Source organism: Rattus norvegicus, chromosome 8 (genome assembly GCF_036323735.1).
Source record: "Rattus norvegicus strain BN/NHsdMcwi chromosome 8, GRCr8, whole genome shotgun sequence".
NCBI lineage: Eukaryota > Metazoa > Chordata > Mammalia > Rodentia > Muridae > Rattus > Rattus norvegicus.
Genome location: NC_086026.1, coordinates 131,487,693 through 131,504,339, shown reverse-complemented (window position 1 = coordinate 131,504,339; position 16,647 = coordinate 131,487,693). Strand labels below are relative to the sequence as shown.

The window sequence follows — 16,647 nt, the reverse complement described above, 5'->3', positions numbered from 1 at the left end:
CCCTCAAGTCTAGCCCCAAATTGGAGATTAACTAAGTGCTGAGAGCACAGGTATGTAACCCTCAAGTCTAGCCCCAAATTGGAGATTAACTAAGTGCTGAGAGCACAGGTATGTAACCCTCAAGTCTAGCCCCAAATTGGAGATTAACTAAGGAGAAATGTAGAAACTATTGCCACATTTTTTTCTCTTTAGTTCTCAAGAAGTTTGTCCTTGCTTTTATGAAACCTTTTATCATCTCAATCTTGACTTTGAGATGAGGACACTTTCTTGGCACGCTTACTGCTTAAACATCAAATGTGTTTGATGGCGGGCACCTGGTAGGCTTCAGCAGCTGAGGCCACCACCTGCTCCACTGCACCAACCACGAAGACGCCCTTCTTTATGTGCTCTCTTAAATACAGTCCGACCGATGCAGAGTCCAGCAGGTCGTATATCTGCTCATTGTAGACCTCAATGAAGGAGCACTTACAAAGGAAACTCTTCCCAGCTCCAGCCTGTAAAAGAAAAGCAACTGTTTTTAGTCATTCGTCTTCTGTGAGCTACTTCAGGTGTGCTTTCCTATTGTCCTTCAATATAACGTAAAACATAGAAAAGTCACTGAAAATAATATAGAAACCAATTCCAAAACATTATGTAACTTTTAATATGATCACTGCAGCCCCAGGAGTCCAGTTTGGAGAGTACAAAAGAGCCTGCTCATGGCAATGGCAATGGGAACAGAGCAATGCAAGTACGTTTCCACTGCTCTCCATACTGTACTTCCTTATAAAGTCTTGGTTTTTAACATTTATCTATTGTGTCTATAAGTACAGACATACTCATACATGAAATATCTGTGTAGAGCTGAGGACAACTTCTGGGAGTCAGTTGTCACCTTCTGCCATCTGGGTCCGAGGGATCGAAATCAGGTCGTCAGGCTTGGTGACAAGCATCCTTATAGACTGAACCATATCATTGGTCCAGACAGGTTTTACTTGAAGTAAGGTTCATGTTCTTTAAAAGAATGAAAATAATTCATCCTAAAAACTATAAATTTGGGGCTAGAGGGATAGCTCAGAGGGTAAAAGCACATGCAGCTCTTATAAAGTCTTTGGTTTGGTTTTCAGCACCCACATAGGAACTAACAACACTAGGCCAAGTTCACTGCCCTCCTCTGATGTCCACAAGCACTGCACACAGACGACGCATGTAAGTACAGGTAAAACACTCATACATTTAAACGAAAGAAAACCTTACTTTAAAAAAAAAAAAAAAAAAAAAACACCACCTCAGGGGCTGGAGAGACAGTTTAGTACTTAAGAACACTCGACTGCTTTTTCTTCAGCGGATCCTCCTAGGAGTCTCAGTGCACACATAGAGGCTCATAAACATCTGTAACTCCAGTCCCAGGGGATCTTGCATGCTCTTCTAGGCTCCTTGGGTACCAGATACGCCCATAGTACACAGACATATATGCTGACAAAAAACCCGATATTCAAAAAAATTTTTTTTCAAGACAGTGTTTCTTTGTGTAGTCCTTGCTGTCTTGGAACTCTCTCTATAGACCAGGCTGGCCTTGAACTTATCGATCCTCCTGCCTCTGCCTTCCACATGGGATTAAAGGCATGCACCATCACCGTCCCACTCTAAAAAAGACCTTTTAGCCACAGAAATACATAGTACTAACTTAAATTATTTTACTGTCATACACTAAGTCTAACTGCAATGTTTGGCACACTGCTACAAAGGAGTAAATGGTTAAGCTGATGCTATTTACCAACTTCCTTGATACACAAGTACACAAAACACATAAGAACAAGGTTTCTCGAAGTGGAAACTTAAGGGTTCTTTGCATAGTCAGTTGTAGTGGATGGTGTTTTGCTGGAGCAAACACATGAAGGAGTGTTTTCCTGAAGTGGACACAGGTGAAAGACTAAGACAGGCTCATGAAGGAATGTTTAGCTGAAGCAGACAGAGGATGTTCTGCTAAAGCAAGCACATGAAAGGACTTGTGATGAAGTATTCTTTGCTAACAACACAAATGTACTGGTCTGCCTTACACTGCGTAGTTAAGCTTGATTTCTCTAGACTCTACAGAAAGAAACACACCAAAAAACTTGTGGTGGTATGCTGCAGTTTCTTGCCACTTCCCCGGACTCTGGATGATTGGGAGAGTGATTTCTAGACAATACAGATGGGAGCTGCTCCCAAGAACCTTTCTAAACAGGTCCATTTCCTTCTTTGCCCTGCTAACCTTTCCTTTCCACTACCTCTGGTGGGGGGTGGGCTACAAGGGAGGTTAAAGCATTTAAGAACCACCATTAAAAATAGGGTTTGAACAAATTAAAGTTACAGGTTCTTAACTCTAGAATCTGCCAAGCCAAACAAATACAATCCTGAGAATGGCCCAACCCAGGGACCAATGAGAGGGAAAAGATGGTGTTCTTAGATAATGGAGACATAATCTACACGGAACAAGATGACAATGAGGTGCAAGCAAGTTCTGCAAACAAACAGAGATGGGTCCATGGATACTGTCCATCAGGAGGACTATGGACACCTTTAAGTGTGAGCACAGCGAGAGGACGGGACTTGCAGTGTATCTCTATGTATTACTTTACTGCTGCACTGATAAAAACCCACAGCCATGACAACTTACAGAAGGAAAGATTTATCTGGGCTTATGAATCCACAGGGTTAGAGGCCATGATAGTAGAAAGGGAACAGTTGCTAAGGAAAAGGAACAGGATGCTAAGACCAGAAATTGAGGGCTCAAATCTCAAAACACAAGCAGGAAGAAGGGTGCACTGATAGTGCAACCAAGTGGGGACCACGAATGTAAATGCCTGAGACATTTCTCATCTAAATCACCACACTCTGTTTTTCTTGGTTGAGATTTTCCTATACACTTTCTCTCATAAAGTACTTGGAGAGTCCAAGATGCTTCCACTCTCTTCTATAGGCTGCATGTATGCCTGTGTACCATGTGTGTGCCCGGTGCCCAGTGAGGTTAGAAGAGGATATCAGGCACCCTGGCATGGGAGGAGTTACAGACAATTGCGAGCTGCTTTTGCCATTTGAGTGCTGGGAATAGAATGCAGGTCCTCTGGAGGAACAGCCAATGCTCTTTACAGCTGAGCAATCTCTCCAACACCCCCTCCCCAACATTTTGTTTTTACAGTAAATTTTACCTTTTCTTTTTCACGATCAATTAAGGAAAACAAATATTCAAAACTTCGTGGAATTACTCCTCTTAGATTATGAGAAAAATTATCAGAGTCCGATGGTCCTGAGAAAAAAAGAATAAAACAAAAACCTTTTATTCTGAGAATCCTTCAAAATGGCAATATTAAAAGGCAGTTTATAGAGGAATAAAATGATATATGGCATAATCAACATCCTAGTTGTTTCAAGCAGGTTACATTTACACCTGTGAAAGAACAATAATAAAACTGTCTGTCAGTGAGACTGAAGGGAAAGCCCACGGTAGCCACCAACCCAATTCTAAGAACAGATGTGGTCTGACAAAGAAATCCACCCCTGTGCTAAGCTTAACATTAAATTAACATAACTCCACCCCCGTGCTAAGCTTAACATGTCTCTACTGTCAGAGACCGACATAACTGTGCTCTGTTTTCGTACTTTTGTTTTCATAGACTGTGATGGTTGAATGAGACTGGTCCCTCACAGGCTCATATGTTTGAATGCTTGGTCTGCAGTTAATGGAACTGTTTGAAAGGATTAGATGTGAGCTTGTCAGAGGAAGTGTGGTAGTGTGGATGGGCTTTGAAGTTTCAAAAACCCACACCATTCCCAGTTTGCTCACTCTCTAGGCCTCCTGCTTTTGATCAGATGTAAGCTCTCACCTACTGCTCTAGCACCATATTTGTCTGCCTGTTGCCATGCTCCCTGCCATGACAGTCAAGGACTAATCCTCTAAAACTGTAAGCCCTGATTAGCTCTTTTTTTTTTTTTTAAGTAGAAGCTTTTTGTTTTTTGTTTTTAAAGATTTTTATTTATTTCCTGTATATGAGTACACTGTAGCTTCAGACATGCCAGAAGAGGGCATCGGATCCCATTACAGATGGTTTGTCAGCCACCATGTGGTTGCTGGGAATTGAACTCAGGACCTCTGGAAGAGCAGTCAGTGCTCTTAACCACTGAGCCATCTCTCCAGCCCCTGATTAGCTCTTTATTTTATAAATTGCCTTGGTCAAGTCTCTTCACATCAAAAGAAATAAGACAGAGACTAGTCTGTCCTCTAAGCCACAGATCCACACTGTGTGTGCTGTAAGCTTCAGAATTTTCAACTACAAAATGGGAATAATAATGTCAATAACTAGAGAGTTGTTGGGAAGAATTGAAAGTCTGCAAATAAAGCACTTATAATTATACATCAAACACACATTAAGTGCTAAAAATTAGGATTTGCTACTATTTTTTAATTGGACAGTAAAAGCTATAGGATGTTGTACAGGTGAAGGCAGGTACAAGATAGAACGAGGCCTGTCATTGGACAAGGACGAGCAGGAGAAAAGTTTGAGAGAAGAGGAGGAGACTGGAACAGAAGGAGACTGAGCAGGAGAAGCCGCTGAGAGAACATGGAGGAACATGGATGTAAAAATTCCTCTTTGGGGGCTGGGGATTTAGCTCAGTGGTAGACCATTTACCTAGGAATCGCAAGGCCCTGGGTTCGGTCCCCAGCTCCGAAAAAAAGAACCAAAAAAAAAAAAAAATTCCTCTTTGCACATTTACAGGTTGTTATGAATATTCTTTTTTTGGGTTTTTTTGGGTTTTTTTTGAGCTGGGGACCGAACCCAGGGCCTTGTGCTTGCTAGGCAAGCGCTCTACCGCTGAGCTAAATCCCCAACCCCGTTATGAATATTCTTAAGGGATGGATGTGTACAGGGCTTTGTGTGTCTAGATGGGCAAATTAGATCTTATCAATTGGTTGTAAGTTAATTGTGTGGATGTATTGTACGTTGAGCATTTAACACATAAATTTGGCTCTTGGGTTCGAGTTTGCTGAGTAATGATTTCACTGGGTGTTGGGAGTGTGAACAGAGTCAGTGACAGGAAGCCATGCTAGTTTATAGAATGCTTGAGGCTAGCATGGTGTGGAGCCATGCTAGCACAGCCCTACAGAATGCTATCTGAGTCTTAGGCATGGTAACAACCACCCAGGGGACAGTGTGTGAAAGCAGTAACAGAGAAATAGCTAGAACACGCAGATTCTCAGGAGTGGGAACTGGCAGGAACCAGGACGAGTGGCATCCATTATAATTTTACAGCAACAGAAGCCATGCCATTAAGAAGCACAGAGTAATGGCATCATGGATTCCTAGCAGACAGCAATGCAGAGTGGTCTCTCTATGTTGTTACAAGTAGGAAAGGAGAAGTATGTGAGAAGTGTTAGGAATACTACTTCAGGCTTGTGATATGACATTACACACTGATATATCCTCACAGTTCTTAGCTCACAGGTTCTGCATCCTTTGTTATGTCCCGAGTAAGCAGGGTAAGAAAGAATGTCCTTTCCTCAGGAATTTGCCTGCCCGATTCCTGAAGCAGCTCTAGAACAGTTCAGAGCAATAAAGAAGGAAGACTAGTTATAACAAGCCCATTCGAAATTGCATGATGCTAATGAAGCCATGACTAGAAAGTCCATAAACAGTGACAGAATGAGGATGCCAGGAAAATAGCCACATGCTCAAGGGATCTTAGTCCAACCTTGAGGAGAGAAGACACTGAGGGTAAAGTTGATCACTAACAGTCTGCTTTACATCCATTCCCAAAACAAGCTTCACTCCCCACACACACCCCAACAAAACAATTGGGTCAGCAGTTAAGAATACCTGTGCTCTTTGTGCTAGCTAGATTTTTTATCAGCTTGACACAAGCTAGGGTCACCTGAGAGGGAGAACCTAAATTGAGAAAATGCCTCCAAAAGATCAAGCAAACCTGTAGGGCATTTTCTTAGTGATTAATTTGGAAAGGTTCAGCCCACTGTGGGTAGAACCACCCCTAAGTGGGTGGTCCAGTGTTCTATAAGAAAGCCCTTTGAGGATGCCAGTAAGCAGCACTCCTCCGTGGCTTCTGCCTCCAGATTCCTGCCTTTGATAATGAACAGTAATGTGGAAATATAAGCCAACTAAACCCTTTCCACCCCCAATATGCCTTTGGTTATGAATATTAGCAATAGTAACCCTAAGACATTATTTTTTCCTGAGGACCAGAGCTTCTAGCACCCATATCAGGTGGCCCACAACTGCCTGTAACCTCAACTCCAGGGGGATCCAGTACCCTCCTCTTGCACTTGTAAGCACCTGTGCGCACACACACACACACACACCCATAAATGTTTAAAAAAAGAAGAAAAAAAAAGACTGGGGTATGGGAGCTTGTGGAGAGCTGAATATAACATATAACTCATGGGTGTTTCCATGAAGTGAACAAAAACACACTCATATCAGAGAGTGACATGAGACAGAGACAGAAGACCAAGACCCTCTCTTCCAGACTCTACAACATCTAGCTGTGTGACAACTGTGGCAGCTTGGATAGAGAAAAGACCTAGGAGGTAGTAAAGCAAAGCACATTTTAGGTTTGTCTTCAAGGACACTGCCAGGGACAAGTAAATACACAAGAGAAGGTGCCCTGGATGTTGGCAGCATAATCCTACAGGCTTGGCCCGGAAGATGGAGGAACAGGGGAGAAGGTCCACCAGCACAGGCATTCTGCCTCCATTCCTAGCCACCATCAGCACTAACTATATTCTACCACCTCTGCCAGGATTTTTTGTCTCACCATCCAAATGGAGCTGGCCACCCATAGCCTGAAAACAGGGGCCAAAATAAGTCCTTCCCCCTTTAAACTGTTTTCAGGCGTTTTTCAGTGACCACAGAATACTATCACGTGCTATTCATTTGTAATCTTTCGGGAGAAGCCCTTATGGTAAACAAGTTGCCCTGAGTCCTGTGAACCTCCGTAGCATGGTTCTCAATCTCCCTAATGCTGAAGTCCTTTATTTCAATTCCTCATGTTGTGGCGACCTCAACCATTAAATTATTTTGATGCTACTTCATGTCTGTAATTTTGTTGTTACAAATTGTAAATATCTGATATGTGACCCAAAGGATTTGTAGCAAATTAATCAAACCTAAGGACAGGGTTGTGGGAACGCAGTCTATAGCTGATTGCTTTGCAACATGGGCCACAAACTGAGGCTTACAATTAGTACCTGCAATTGGGAAGAGAATCTGCCTTAGGCACTATGCTTTAAACCTACAGGATCTGAGACATGAATTACATTAGGGAACATATAGCTGATGATTATTTGCTAGTTGACAGGGAGAAATTCTCACACCTTGTGAAGTCTTGTGTGTTATCTGAGAAGACCTGAAGAATCCCAGTATGTAAGCCTACTTGGAAGCTGCAACACCAACTTTTGCCAAGGACAAAGGAATCCCAACTTCCTATGACTACACAAAAGCTGTTCACTTGCAGAACTAAGGATCCTACTACCAGTGGCTACAACAGCTGTGTTAGCACCGTCTAATGCTCTTCACCCCCCTGCTACTATTCTGACTGGTGTCAAATGCAAAGGGCTGCACCAGCTGCCAACAAGCACCCCCTGAGAAGCTCCCTGCCTAACAATAATTCTGAGTAAACTGACCTAACATCTGTTTTTCCTACAGACAACTATAGAGGTATCCATAGTTAGAAAAGCAGGTTCAAGCCAAGCAGAGCCCTGGCAATGAGAAGTGGACACAGAGTTCCATCTTTAACAAAGAAGCAATTTGCAAGTTGATAATGACAATGAGAAAAGCAGTTTTCTCCAATGGAATGTACTAGGTATTATACACCACTCTTCAGGGAAGGCCCTGTGCCCAGGAGTAGCTGGCTAATATAAAATGAATTGCATGGGGTTTTGTTTTGTGGACTTCTTTTGTTTGGGTTGTTTTGTTTTTTGTTTTTATTTTCCTTTTGTTGGGGTTTTTAAGAGAGACAGAAAAGTGGGAGGTGGTGTGGTAGCAAACACTTTAATCCCAGCACTCAGCAGACACAGGCAGATGGATCACTGCAAGTTTGAGGCCAGTTAGGGCAACACACTGAGACCCTGTTACAAAAAGGAAAAGACAAGGTATAGCTGAGTGGTGATATGCACTGGTAATTCCTGGACACGAGCAACCAAGGCAAAAGGACTGCGGCAAGTTCAAGGTCAGCCTGGGGTTCACTGTAACCCACTTTGTATCACCAACAAAGTGATATAGAAGGTATATAAACATTAGTTAAGTATGCCCCAGAGAACAAAGAAACTAACAGAAGACTGATGTGCACAAGAAAGGTATAGGGAAGTAATAAAAACCTTACAGTCATTCTGAAAAGGCTTTGTAGCAAGGCACTTAGAAGTTTGTGAATATTCTTGTAAACTGTACTTTAAAGATAAAAGCTAAGCCAGGCTGTAGTAGCACAAGCCTTAAATCCCAGCACTCAGGAGGCTCTCTCAGTTCAAAGCCAGTCTAGTCAACAGAGGGAGTTCTAGGACAGCCAGAGATACACAGAGAAACCCTGTCTCAAACAAACAAACAAACAAACAAAATGACACCTATGTGCAGAGGGCACACCTATAAACCTTGAACTTGGGAGCTGGAGACAGGAAGATGAAGTTCAACTTCACCCTTGGCTACAAAGCAAGTTTGACATCATCCTGGGCTACATGAGATCTTGAAAAGGGAGGTGGGGTGGGTGGTGTCCTTGGAATCTCCCAGAAAGGAAAGAAATGAGGGGCTAGACAAAGGCCTGCACACCATTAACCCCAGCTATCCAGAGCAGCTAGACAAAGGGCTGCACACCATTAACCCCAGCTATCCAGAGCAGCTAGATAAAGGGCTGCATACCATTAACCCCAGCTATCCAGAGCAGGTAGACAAAGGGCTGCACACCATTAACCCCAGCTATCCAGAGCAGCTAGACAAAGGGCTGCACACCATTAACCCCAGCTATCCAGAGCAGCTAGACAAAGGGCTGCACACCATTAACCCCAGCAGTCCAGAGCAGGTAGAGGTGGGCAATATGACTTCAAGGTAAACCTGTCTATACAGCAAATCCCAGGACAGCCAGGGCTACACAGTGAGATCCTGTCTCTTCCCACACCCCTCGATCCCCCTTCAAAAAAAGAAAGGAAGAAAGCAGGCGGAGCAACTAGGAAAATAACTTTAGATACTTTTTTTTTTTTTTTTTTTTGGTAAAATTTCACTTCTAGACATTCCAAGCAAGAAAATCCAAGGATAACAATCATCTGCTGCCTTGGGGGATAGGGTGGAAGTCATAAACCAGGAATCTGTGCCAGCATTGCGCCAAGGAACATAGATATAATAAGGATTAACAAATAGACCGTGTAGGCACTCACAAGCTGGTAGAAGGAGGACTTCACACAAAGAAATAATGCCTCCCCTAAAGCATGTTCCAAGTCGGCACCATAGAAAGTGCATTTAGACGGCAGACACCGGTCTTTACTTACCCATCATAGTAAATGTCTTCCCAGAGCCAGTCTGCCCACTGAAAAAAGAAAAGTTTGTGTTATTTTCACACATAAAACTGAGACTACCCTACTAATTTAATATGGCCTGCTAGAATGTAACGGGAGGATCCCCTCCAGAGTACTCTGCAACCTTCTTCTCCCTTAATTGCACCTCAGATATCAGTCAGGAAGCAGGTACCTGCCCTTTTGGTTTTTTGTTTGTTTGTTTGCTTGTTTTTTGAGACAGGGTTTCTCTGTGTCCTGGCTGTCCTAGAATTCATTTTTTTGTAGACCATCAGCCTCCCTCTTCCTCCTGAGTGCTGAGGTTAAAGGTGTGGGCTGGCTCATTTTTTATAAATAGCAACAACAGTATTTTATGGATACAAAACCTTAGAATAGAATTTATTCAACCAGAATCAACTGGACTTCTGTTTCTAACTTTTGCTAAATAGTGTAGTAATTTTGAAATTTTCTGCCTTGAAAAGACATTAAAATGTCTTTGTTTTAAAATAAGTTTAAGGGATTCACATAGTAGAAAACGCCTTTAATCCCAGCATAAGGCAGAAACAGGTAAATCTCTGAGATCTGTATGACCACCCAACTAATAAATCACTCATTTATCTCCAAGTTCTACCCACAAACATAAAAAGGAATCTGAATTAATGCATTAATGAGTGTGCCTTAGATGAAATACTCCACAAAGCTGAACATGGTGGTGCACTGGTGCATGTCTTTAACCCAGCACTCGGGAGGCAGAGGTGAACAGAGTTCTCTGAGTTTATCCTGGTTGATAAGACAAGTTCCAGGATAGCCAGAAATGCACAGTGAGATGCTTCCAATCAATCAATCAATCAATCAATCAATCAACCAATGAACAAGAAAACAGATAAATGGGGCTAGGGATTTAGCTCAGTAGTAGTGCTTGCCTAACAAGCACAAGGCCCTGGGTTTGGGATAGGATGGGGTGGGGTGGAGGGGAGAAAATAATAAAAAGACCAAAAAAAAAAAAAAAAAAAAAAAAGGTAACTAGAAAACAGATAAATAAATAGCTCTGAAGACATGCAGATAACCTGTGGCAATTTCAAAATCATTTTGAATTTCATCATTCAAAATAATCTATGGAAAAAATTCTTGCTGCTTTAGGAACTCATGACAAAACAGTTTTCTATCTCATTTAGGAACCATTTAAAGGGTTCTAGCTCCAAACCTTTAGATGTGAGTACATACCCTGCAGAAACCAGGAAAATAAAACAGGCCCATTGTCAGGATAGGGAGTTAGGGAGCCAGAGAGGGGAATAGCAGGATAAAGATCAAGAAAATGGGCCCTTTGGGGGGGGGGGTAAATATGGAAGGAGGGAACAAAGTCAAATAACAATAGGATGTCTGAAAAGGCATAAGGAATCATACTATTAATTATTTTTAAAGGGCAAATAATGCCATATATATATATATATATATATATATATATATATATATATATTCACCACACACGTACCTATAACATTTTAATAAACTCATCTAGGCCAAAGACTATCCAACAAAAATCCCAATAACAGACAAGTGAATCCCTCTTTTGAGTTGCTGGCCAGTGCTGTCCAAGAGACTCCCAAAATAGACATCTTATTGCTGTTGCCTTTGGTTGCCTGCTGAGGACACCATGCACTTCAGAACAAGGTCCAGAAACCCGCTAAGCTGGAATGGTCTGAAAGCTTTATCCTTGCAGACTAATCTTCATGATACTTAAAAGACATATAAAAAAGGAATTGTATATAAATACTTAACAGTTAATATGTTTGTCACGGTGATACATTTTAATTCTGAAACTGCTTCACATGTATACTGGGGTTGACCAAGTTAGTAAGTGGATAATAGACAGTAAAAGTAAAAGGTTTGGTTGGAGATTTAGCTCAGTGGTAGAGCGCTTGCCTAGCAAGTGCAAGGCCCTGGGTTTGGTCCCCAGCTCCGAAAAAAAAAAAAAAAAAAAAAGTAAAAGGTTTATCGCAGACAGCAAAGATAACTAAACAAGGAAGAAAGACTAAAATAAACCCTGTGGTTACTGGATTCATACTAGACATTAGTATAAGCACAGGGCTAGCATAATATCTACATGAATAGCTGATACAGAGACACTTGCAGATCGTTCATCAGACACAACGGTCTGTATATACAACAAGGGTGTGTATATATATTTTCTGCTATGAAAGTCTCAAACAGTCGCTCTCCAATAGTAATAAATACATCCACGTACCAGACCTTGGCTACTCATTATTATTTCCCAACAAAAGGATCCAGGGTTTAATGATTCTAGAACTAGGATACACAAAATGTAAGAGCTTGGCAAGTCATGTAGCCTAATAAAGCAAGGCAATGCTCAAAATCAAAGGACAGAGTATGTCAAGGTGGCAGAGAGACCTCAAAGATCAAAGACAGAACACGGCGGGACAAAACATAGCACTGGATTACCGCACTGTTAGCTTGAAAACAGAGAGGGGCTCTGAGCCAAGGGGGACGAATGGCCTCTAGGAGCTAGGAAGGAAGGAAGGATTTCCCTCAACAGCTTCCAGAAAGAGTGTATCTCCAGTAACAGCCTAATCTTAGCCCAGTGAGACTCATGTTGAAGCTGCCTCTAGGGAACTGTAAAATAAATCTATTATTTATGCCACTATGTCTGGGTGATTTATTAAACCAGCAACAAGTAGGAACTAATGCAAGAACTATATACTTTTATAAAGAGAGTTAACAACTTACTATGCAAAGATGGTCCCGTTGTAACCACTCATGCAAGACTCCACAATGCTTTTAGCCACTGTTGAAAATACAGACTCCTATAAACATAAGCACCAAACATGTTAAATAAAAATACTTCTAGCCTATATCTCATATAATAAAAACTAAGTGCTTAGACTTTAAGACCTATGATTACTTAAAGGTTGCATCTAATTCAGGAAAATGGCTAAACCATATAAGATGATAAAAGGTAAAATTACAAATATCACTAGGTCCACTAATACCCAGTATGATCAGATTTAGAGCATGGCTCTGCTGCTTTGGAGCGTCATGACCAGGGAGAGGTCACAAACCTGACCACCTGACAGCATCTGAGAAACCTAACAGTGTCAGCTTCATTGTTTTAACCTTATCAATTTCTGTAACAGCTTTACTATTTTTAAAGTACTGATATTGTTTACAAATGTATTTTAATTTCTTGAATATATATATATATATATATATATGAACAGATATGTATGTGTACATATGTATGGGGTGGTGCAAATGACAAATGACACCTGGGCTATTGTTCAGATGCTATACAGTGTAGGGTTGTTGTTGTTTTTTTTTTTTTTTAACTTGTTTTCATTTTGAGATGAAGTCTACTTAACAAGTAGATTAGGTGGGCTGACTAGTGAGTCCCAGTGATCCCTGTCTCTGTCTTTTGACCACTGTGATTACAAGTGTAGGCCACCAAACCTGGCTTTGTTTACTCATAGGATGTAGGGATTGAGAGGGTCCTTAATACTTAATGCCTATGCTATCTCCCAGTCATTTTAATTTTTTTTTAGTAAAAAAATTCTCTTAAAAAAAAAGAAAAGAAAAGTGGAGATAAATGCCTTTAACTACAGCACTTGAAAGGCAGAGGCAGGCAGGCAGGAGTTCAAGGCCAGCCTGGATTACATCGTAAGTTCCTGAATAGCAAGAGTTACATAATAACTGTCTCAGGGGGGAAAAATGCAGGCAGATGACTGGAGATAGCTCAGTGGTTAGGAGCACTGCTGGCTGCTCTTCTTCCAGAAGACCCGAGTTCGAATCTCAGAACCCATATAGCAGACTCAAAGCTGTTTGTAACTCTAGTTCTAAGGGATCTGATACCCCCTCTTAGCCTTAGAAGGTACCAGGTACACATGTAAGGTACCAGGTACACATGTGGTGCACAAACATATATGCAGGCAAAACACTCATACATATAAATAATGCAATGGTTTTTGTAATGCATGTGGGGCTGGAGAGTTAGCACAGTGATTAAGAGCACTCATTGCTCTTGTGTAGGACCTGGGTTTGATTCCCAGAACCGACACAGTGATTCACAACCACCCATAACTCCAGTTCCAGAGCATCTGACACCTCTTCTGACTTCCAAGGACACCAGGCATGCACATGCACATGCAAACATATGTGCAGGCAAAACACTCAATACATATAAAATAAATCTAGCCAGGTGTGATGGTACACACCTTTAATCCCAGCACTTGGAAGGGCAGCCTGGTCTACAAAGAGAGTTCCAGGATAGCCAGGGCTACACAAAGAAACCCTGTCTCCAAGGGGAAAAAAAAAACAAACTAAAAAAATTTAAATGCATTCATCTAAATTTCAGACAGAACTTTATATATTATATACAAATATTCAGTGTGTTAGCAGAAACTCCACAGCTCTCTATTTTCTTCACTTATTTTGTCGCCAGTTTGTACTGAAAGTATTTTTATTTATTTAGGTAGACACAATTTATGAACAACAAAAGAATTCTTAAATCTACACTGTCCATAAGCTATGTGTGGCTATTGAGAGCCTAATGTAGATTACTACTCTAAATAGAGATATTGTATAAGTGTAAATTATATGGGAGATTTAGAAGACAGAGTCAAGAAGGAAAAAGATCTTAATAATAGTTTACATTAATTACATATTAAAGTGGTATTTTAGACATGCGGAGTTAAATAATTTGTATGACCATGATTCATTTTACTGGTTTCTTTCCCCCTTCCTCCTCCCCCCACCCCCGCCGCCTCCCCCACTGTGTCTGAAAGGTAAAAGTTTTAAAGTTGCCCCCCTAGACACAAAGTTTAGAGCAGAAGAAAAAATAAAACAGGTTAGGCCCCAGAATTGTATGTTCCAAGAAGCCTCTCCTAGGGCTATAGAATGGGTAATTACACTGGCCAGCTCAACAGCTTTCTCCCAGAAGCTAGCTGACCATAAATCTTAGAGAACAATCTTGAGAAGCAGGAAGCAACTTCTCCTAGGAACAAGCAGATCATGAAGTTAAACAATCTGAGAAGTAGGAGACAGCTTCTCCTAGGAAACAATCTTGGGGAACAGAGAGTTTCTCCTTGTGATTTTTCACTGTTATTCTACACACTTTCCAATGACGCCATCCCTGCCCCCTCAGGTTGTGGTTTCTCCCTTTAAATACCTCTTCTTCCAGCCTCTCGGGGTCGAACTCCATTGCCCCTGCGTGGGATACGTGTCCCGACCCCAGTGCACTGGTTGCTATCGATAAACCTCATGTGATTACAAAAAGGACGGTCTTGTGTGAGTTCTTGGGGGGGTCGCGTCATCCCAAGACTTGAGTGAGGTTCTCCCCACTCTGGGGGTCTTTCATGTCTATGAAGATATTTTAGGTTTTGGAATAAGGTAACTTGTATTCCTGGAACTGGTTATGTAGCTGAAGCTGTCCTTAATCCTTCTGCCTTTGGCTTCTAAGTGCTGGGCTTACAGACACAGGCTACTTTGCCTGTCTTTCAGAGATGAATGGGATGTGTGTATGCAACTGAATGGGGGAAGACCCACCTTGAATATGACTGGGGTCTTGATAGAACAGAGTGGAAGGAAGGGACAGATTACTAGATTCTTCTTGATCGAAGCATATTTGCCATTGTCATTTCCAGCAACCCTAAAAGTCCAGTTTCAGCCAGGTGGTAGTAACACACACCTTTAATCCCAGGACTTGGGAGGCCGAGGCAGGAGGATCTCTAAGTTCCAGGACAGCCAGGACTACACACAGAAAAACCCTGTCTCAAAACTAACTAACCAACTAAACAAACAAATGAAAAAGATATTTTTAAATGATAAGTGTAACTCATTTTATATTTCTATTGACTAGCAATTTTCTAGTTGAAAAGAAAAAAGATCTAAAAATTTTATGAAACAAATCAATCTTATGTGTATAGTAAAGGCCTGTGAGGGGCTGGGGGATGGAGTTCATTCAGCAGAGTGCTTGCCTTGTACACAAAGCCCTGGATTCAATCCCCAGCATGGTATATATATCAGGCAGGCATCGTGGTACATGACTATAATCTCAGCACTCTGGTTTTAGAAGCAAGCAGATCTGAAGTCTGAGGTCATCTACGGCTACACGGTGTAATGCAGGCTAGTCTGGGATACATAAGACCCTATTTCAAAGGAAAAAATAAAGACCTATGCAACTCTTTAACTTCGTTCATTCAACATATTATCCATATTACAAATGTTAAGTGTCATGTATGGCTAATGCACCCAAGGAACCAAACCTAAATTTAATTTAGTCTTAATTAGTTTAAATTTAAATTACTGAATGGTCAGAGGTTATTTAAACAGGCCAAATACTAAGTATTTCCATCAATTCAGAGAGTTCTGTTAGACAGTGGTATTAGATCTTAATTAAACAGGCCTTAAATAGGAAGCAATTACTTACATAATAGTAATCTTTTTAAAAATTGTGACTGTATGGAGCCAAGCACAGAGACAGAGGTCAGAAGACAACTGTAGGGAGTAAGTTTTCTCTTCCAACCTTTATGTGGGTTCTGGGGTTTGACCTCAGCTAGTGAGACCTATGCATCAGGTGACTTTACCCACTGAGCGATCTTCACTGACCCATAGTCAGTCTCCTTAAATCCTTAAACGACAAAGTCCTCTACTAGTGATTGTTTAGATGCTTCTGAAGTCTTCATTTATCTTCACTGGTGTGTATAAAAAGAAACATTAAAGCAGGTCTGTGTGATTCTAGGACAAAGTTTGAAGAACAAAGACAATTCCTAAATAAAATTAGATTAAAAATATTTATGGAGTGTTTTAGCTTTCTTACCTGAAATCTACCAAACTGAAAAGTGACAAATTGAACCCCTACATTATATATTTCAATTGGAAGAACAAGTTTTCAGTGCCCAGTACCTGAGTGGTGTCCATGCCTGCAACATAATCGAATACAAAGGTCTTGGGGTCTGGGTTGGAGTGCAGCCGGAGAGCAGTCTGGGAGAGCACAGACAAGCAGAGGCTCTGCTCTCCATCAGCTGACCTAGCGCCCTCTTCAGCAGGGCGAATCCGCACAAAAACTTTGATGGCATCATCTTCGTTACTAAGATCAAAACAAAGTACAGGTAAATTTCCTGGGGAAAGAA

At 41.3% G+C, this 16,647-nt stretch overlaps 1 protein-coding gene across 9 annotated transcripts in view; it reads right to left on the bottom strand.

Moving 5' to 3' along the window:
• Positions 1–16,647, bottom strand: part of Kif15 (kinesin family member 15) — a 70,870-nt gene that overhangs the window by 45,870 nt on the left and 8,353 nt on the right. For 8 of the 9 annotated variants that reach the window (XR_010053989.1, XM_039081674.2, XM_039081678.2 and 5 more), the window contains 5 exon segments: positions 16,421–16,604; positions 12,251–12,327; positions 9,503–9,540; positions 3,171–3,268; positions 315–494 (listed from right to left, as the gene is read on the bottom strand). Coding sequence is in view for 8 of the 9 variants with exons in the window: in XM_039081674.2 (XP_038937602.1) it covers positions 315–494; positions 3,171–3,268; positions 9,503–9,540; positions 12,251–12,327; positions 16,421–16,604 (577 nt within the window). In the remaining variant the exon portion in view is untranslated. 9 annotated transcript variants of the gene reach the window in all.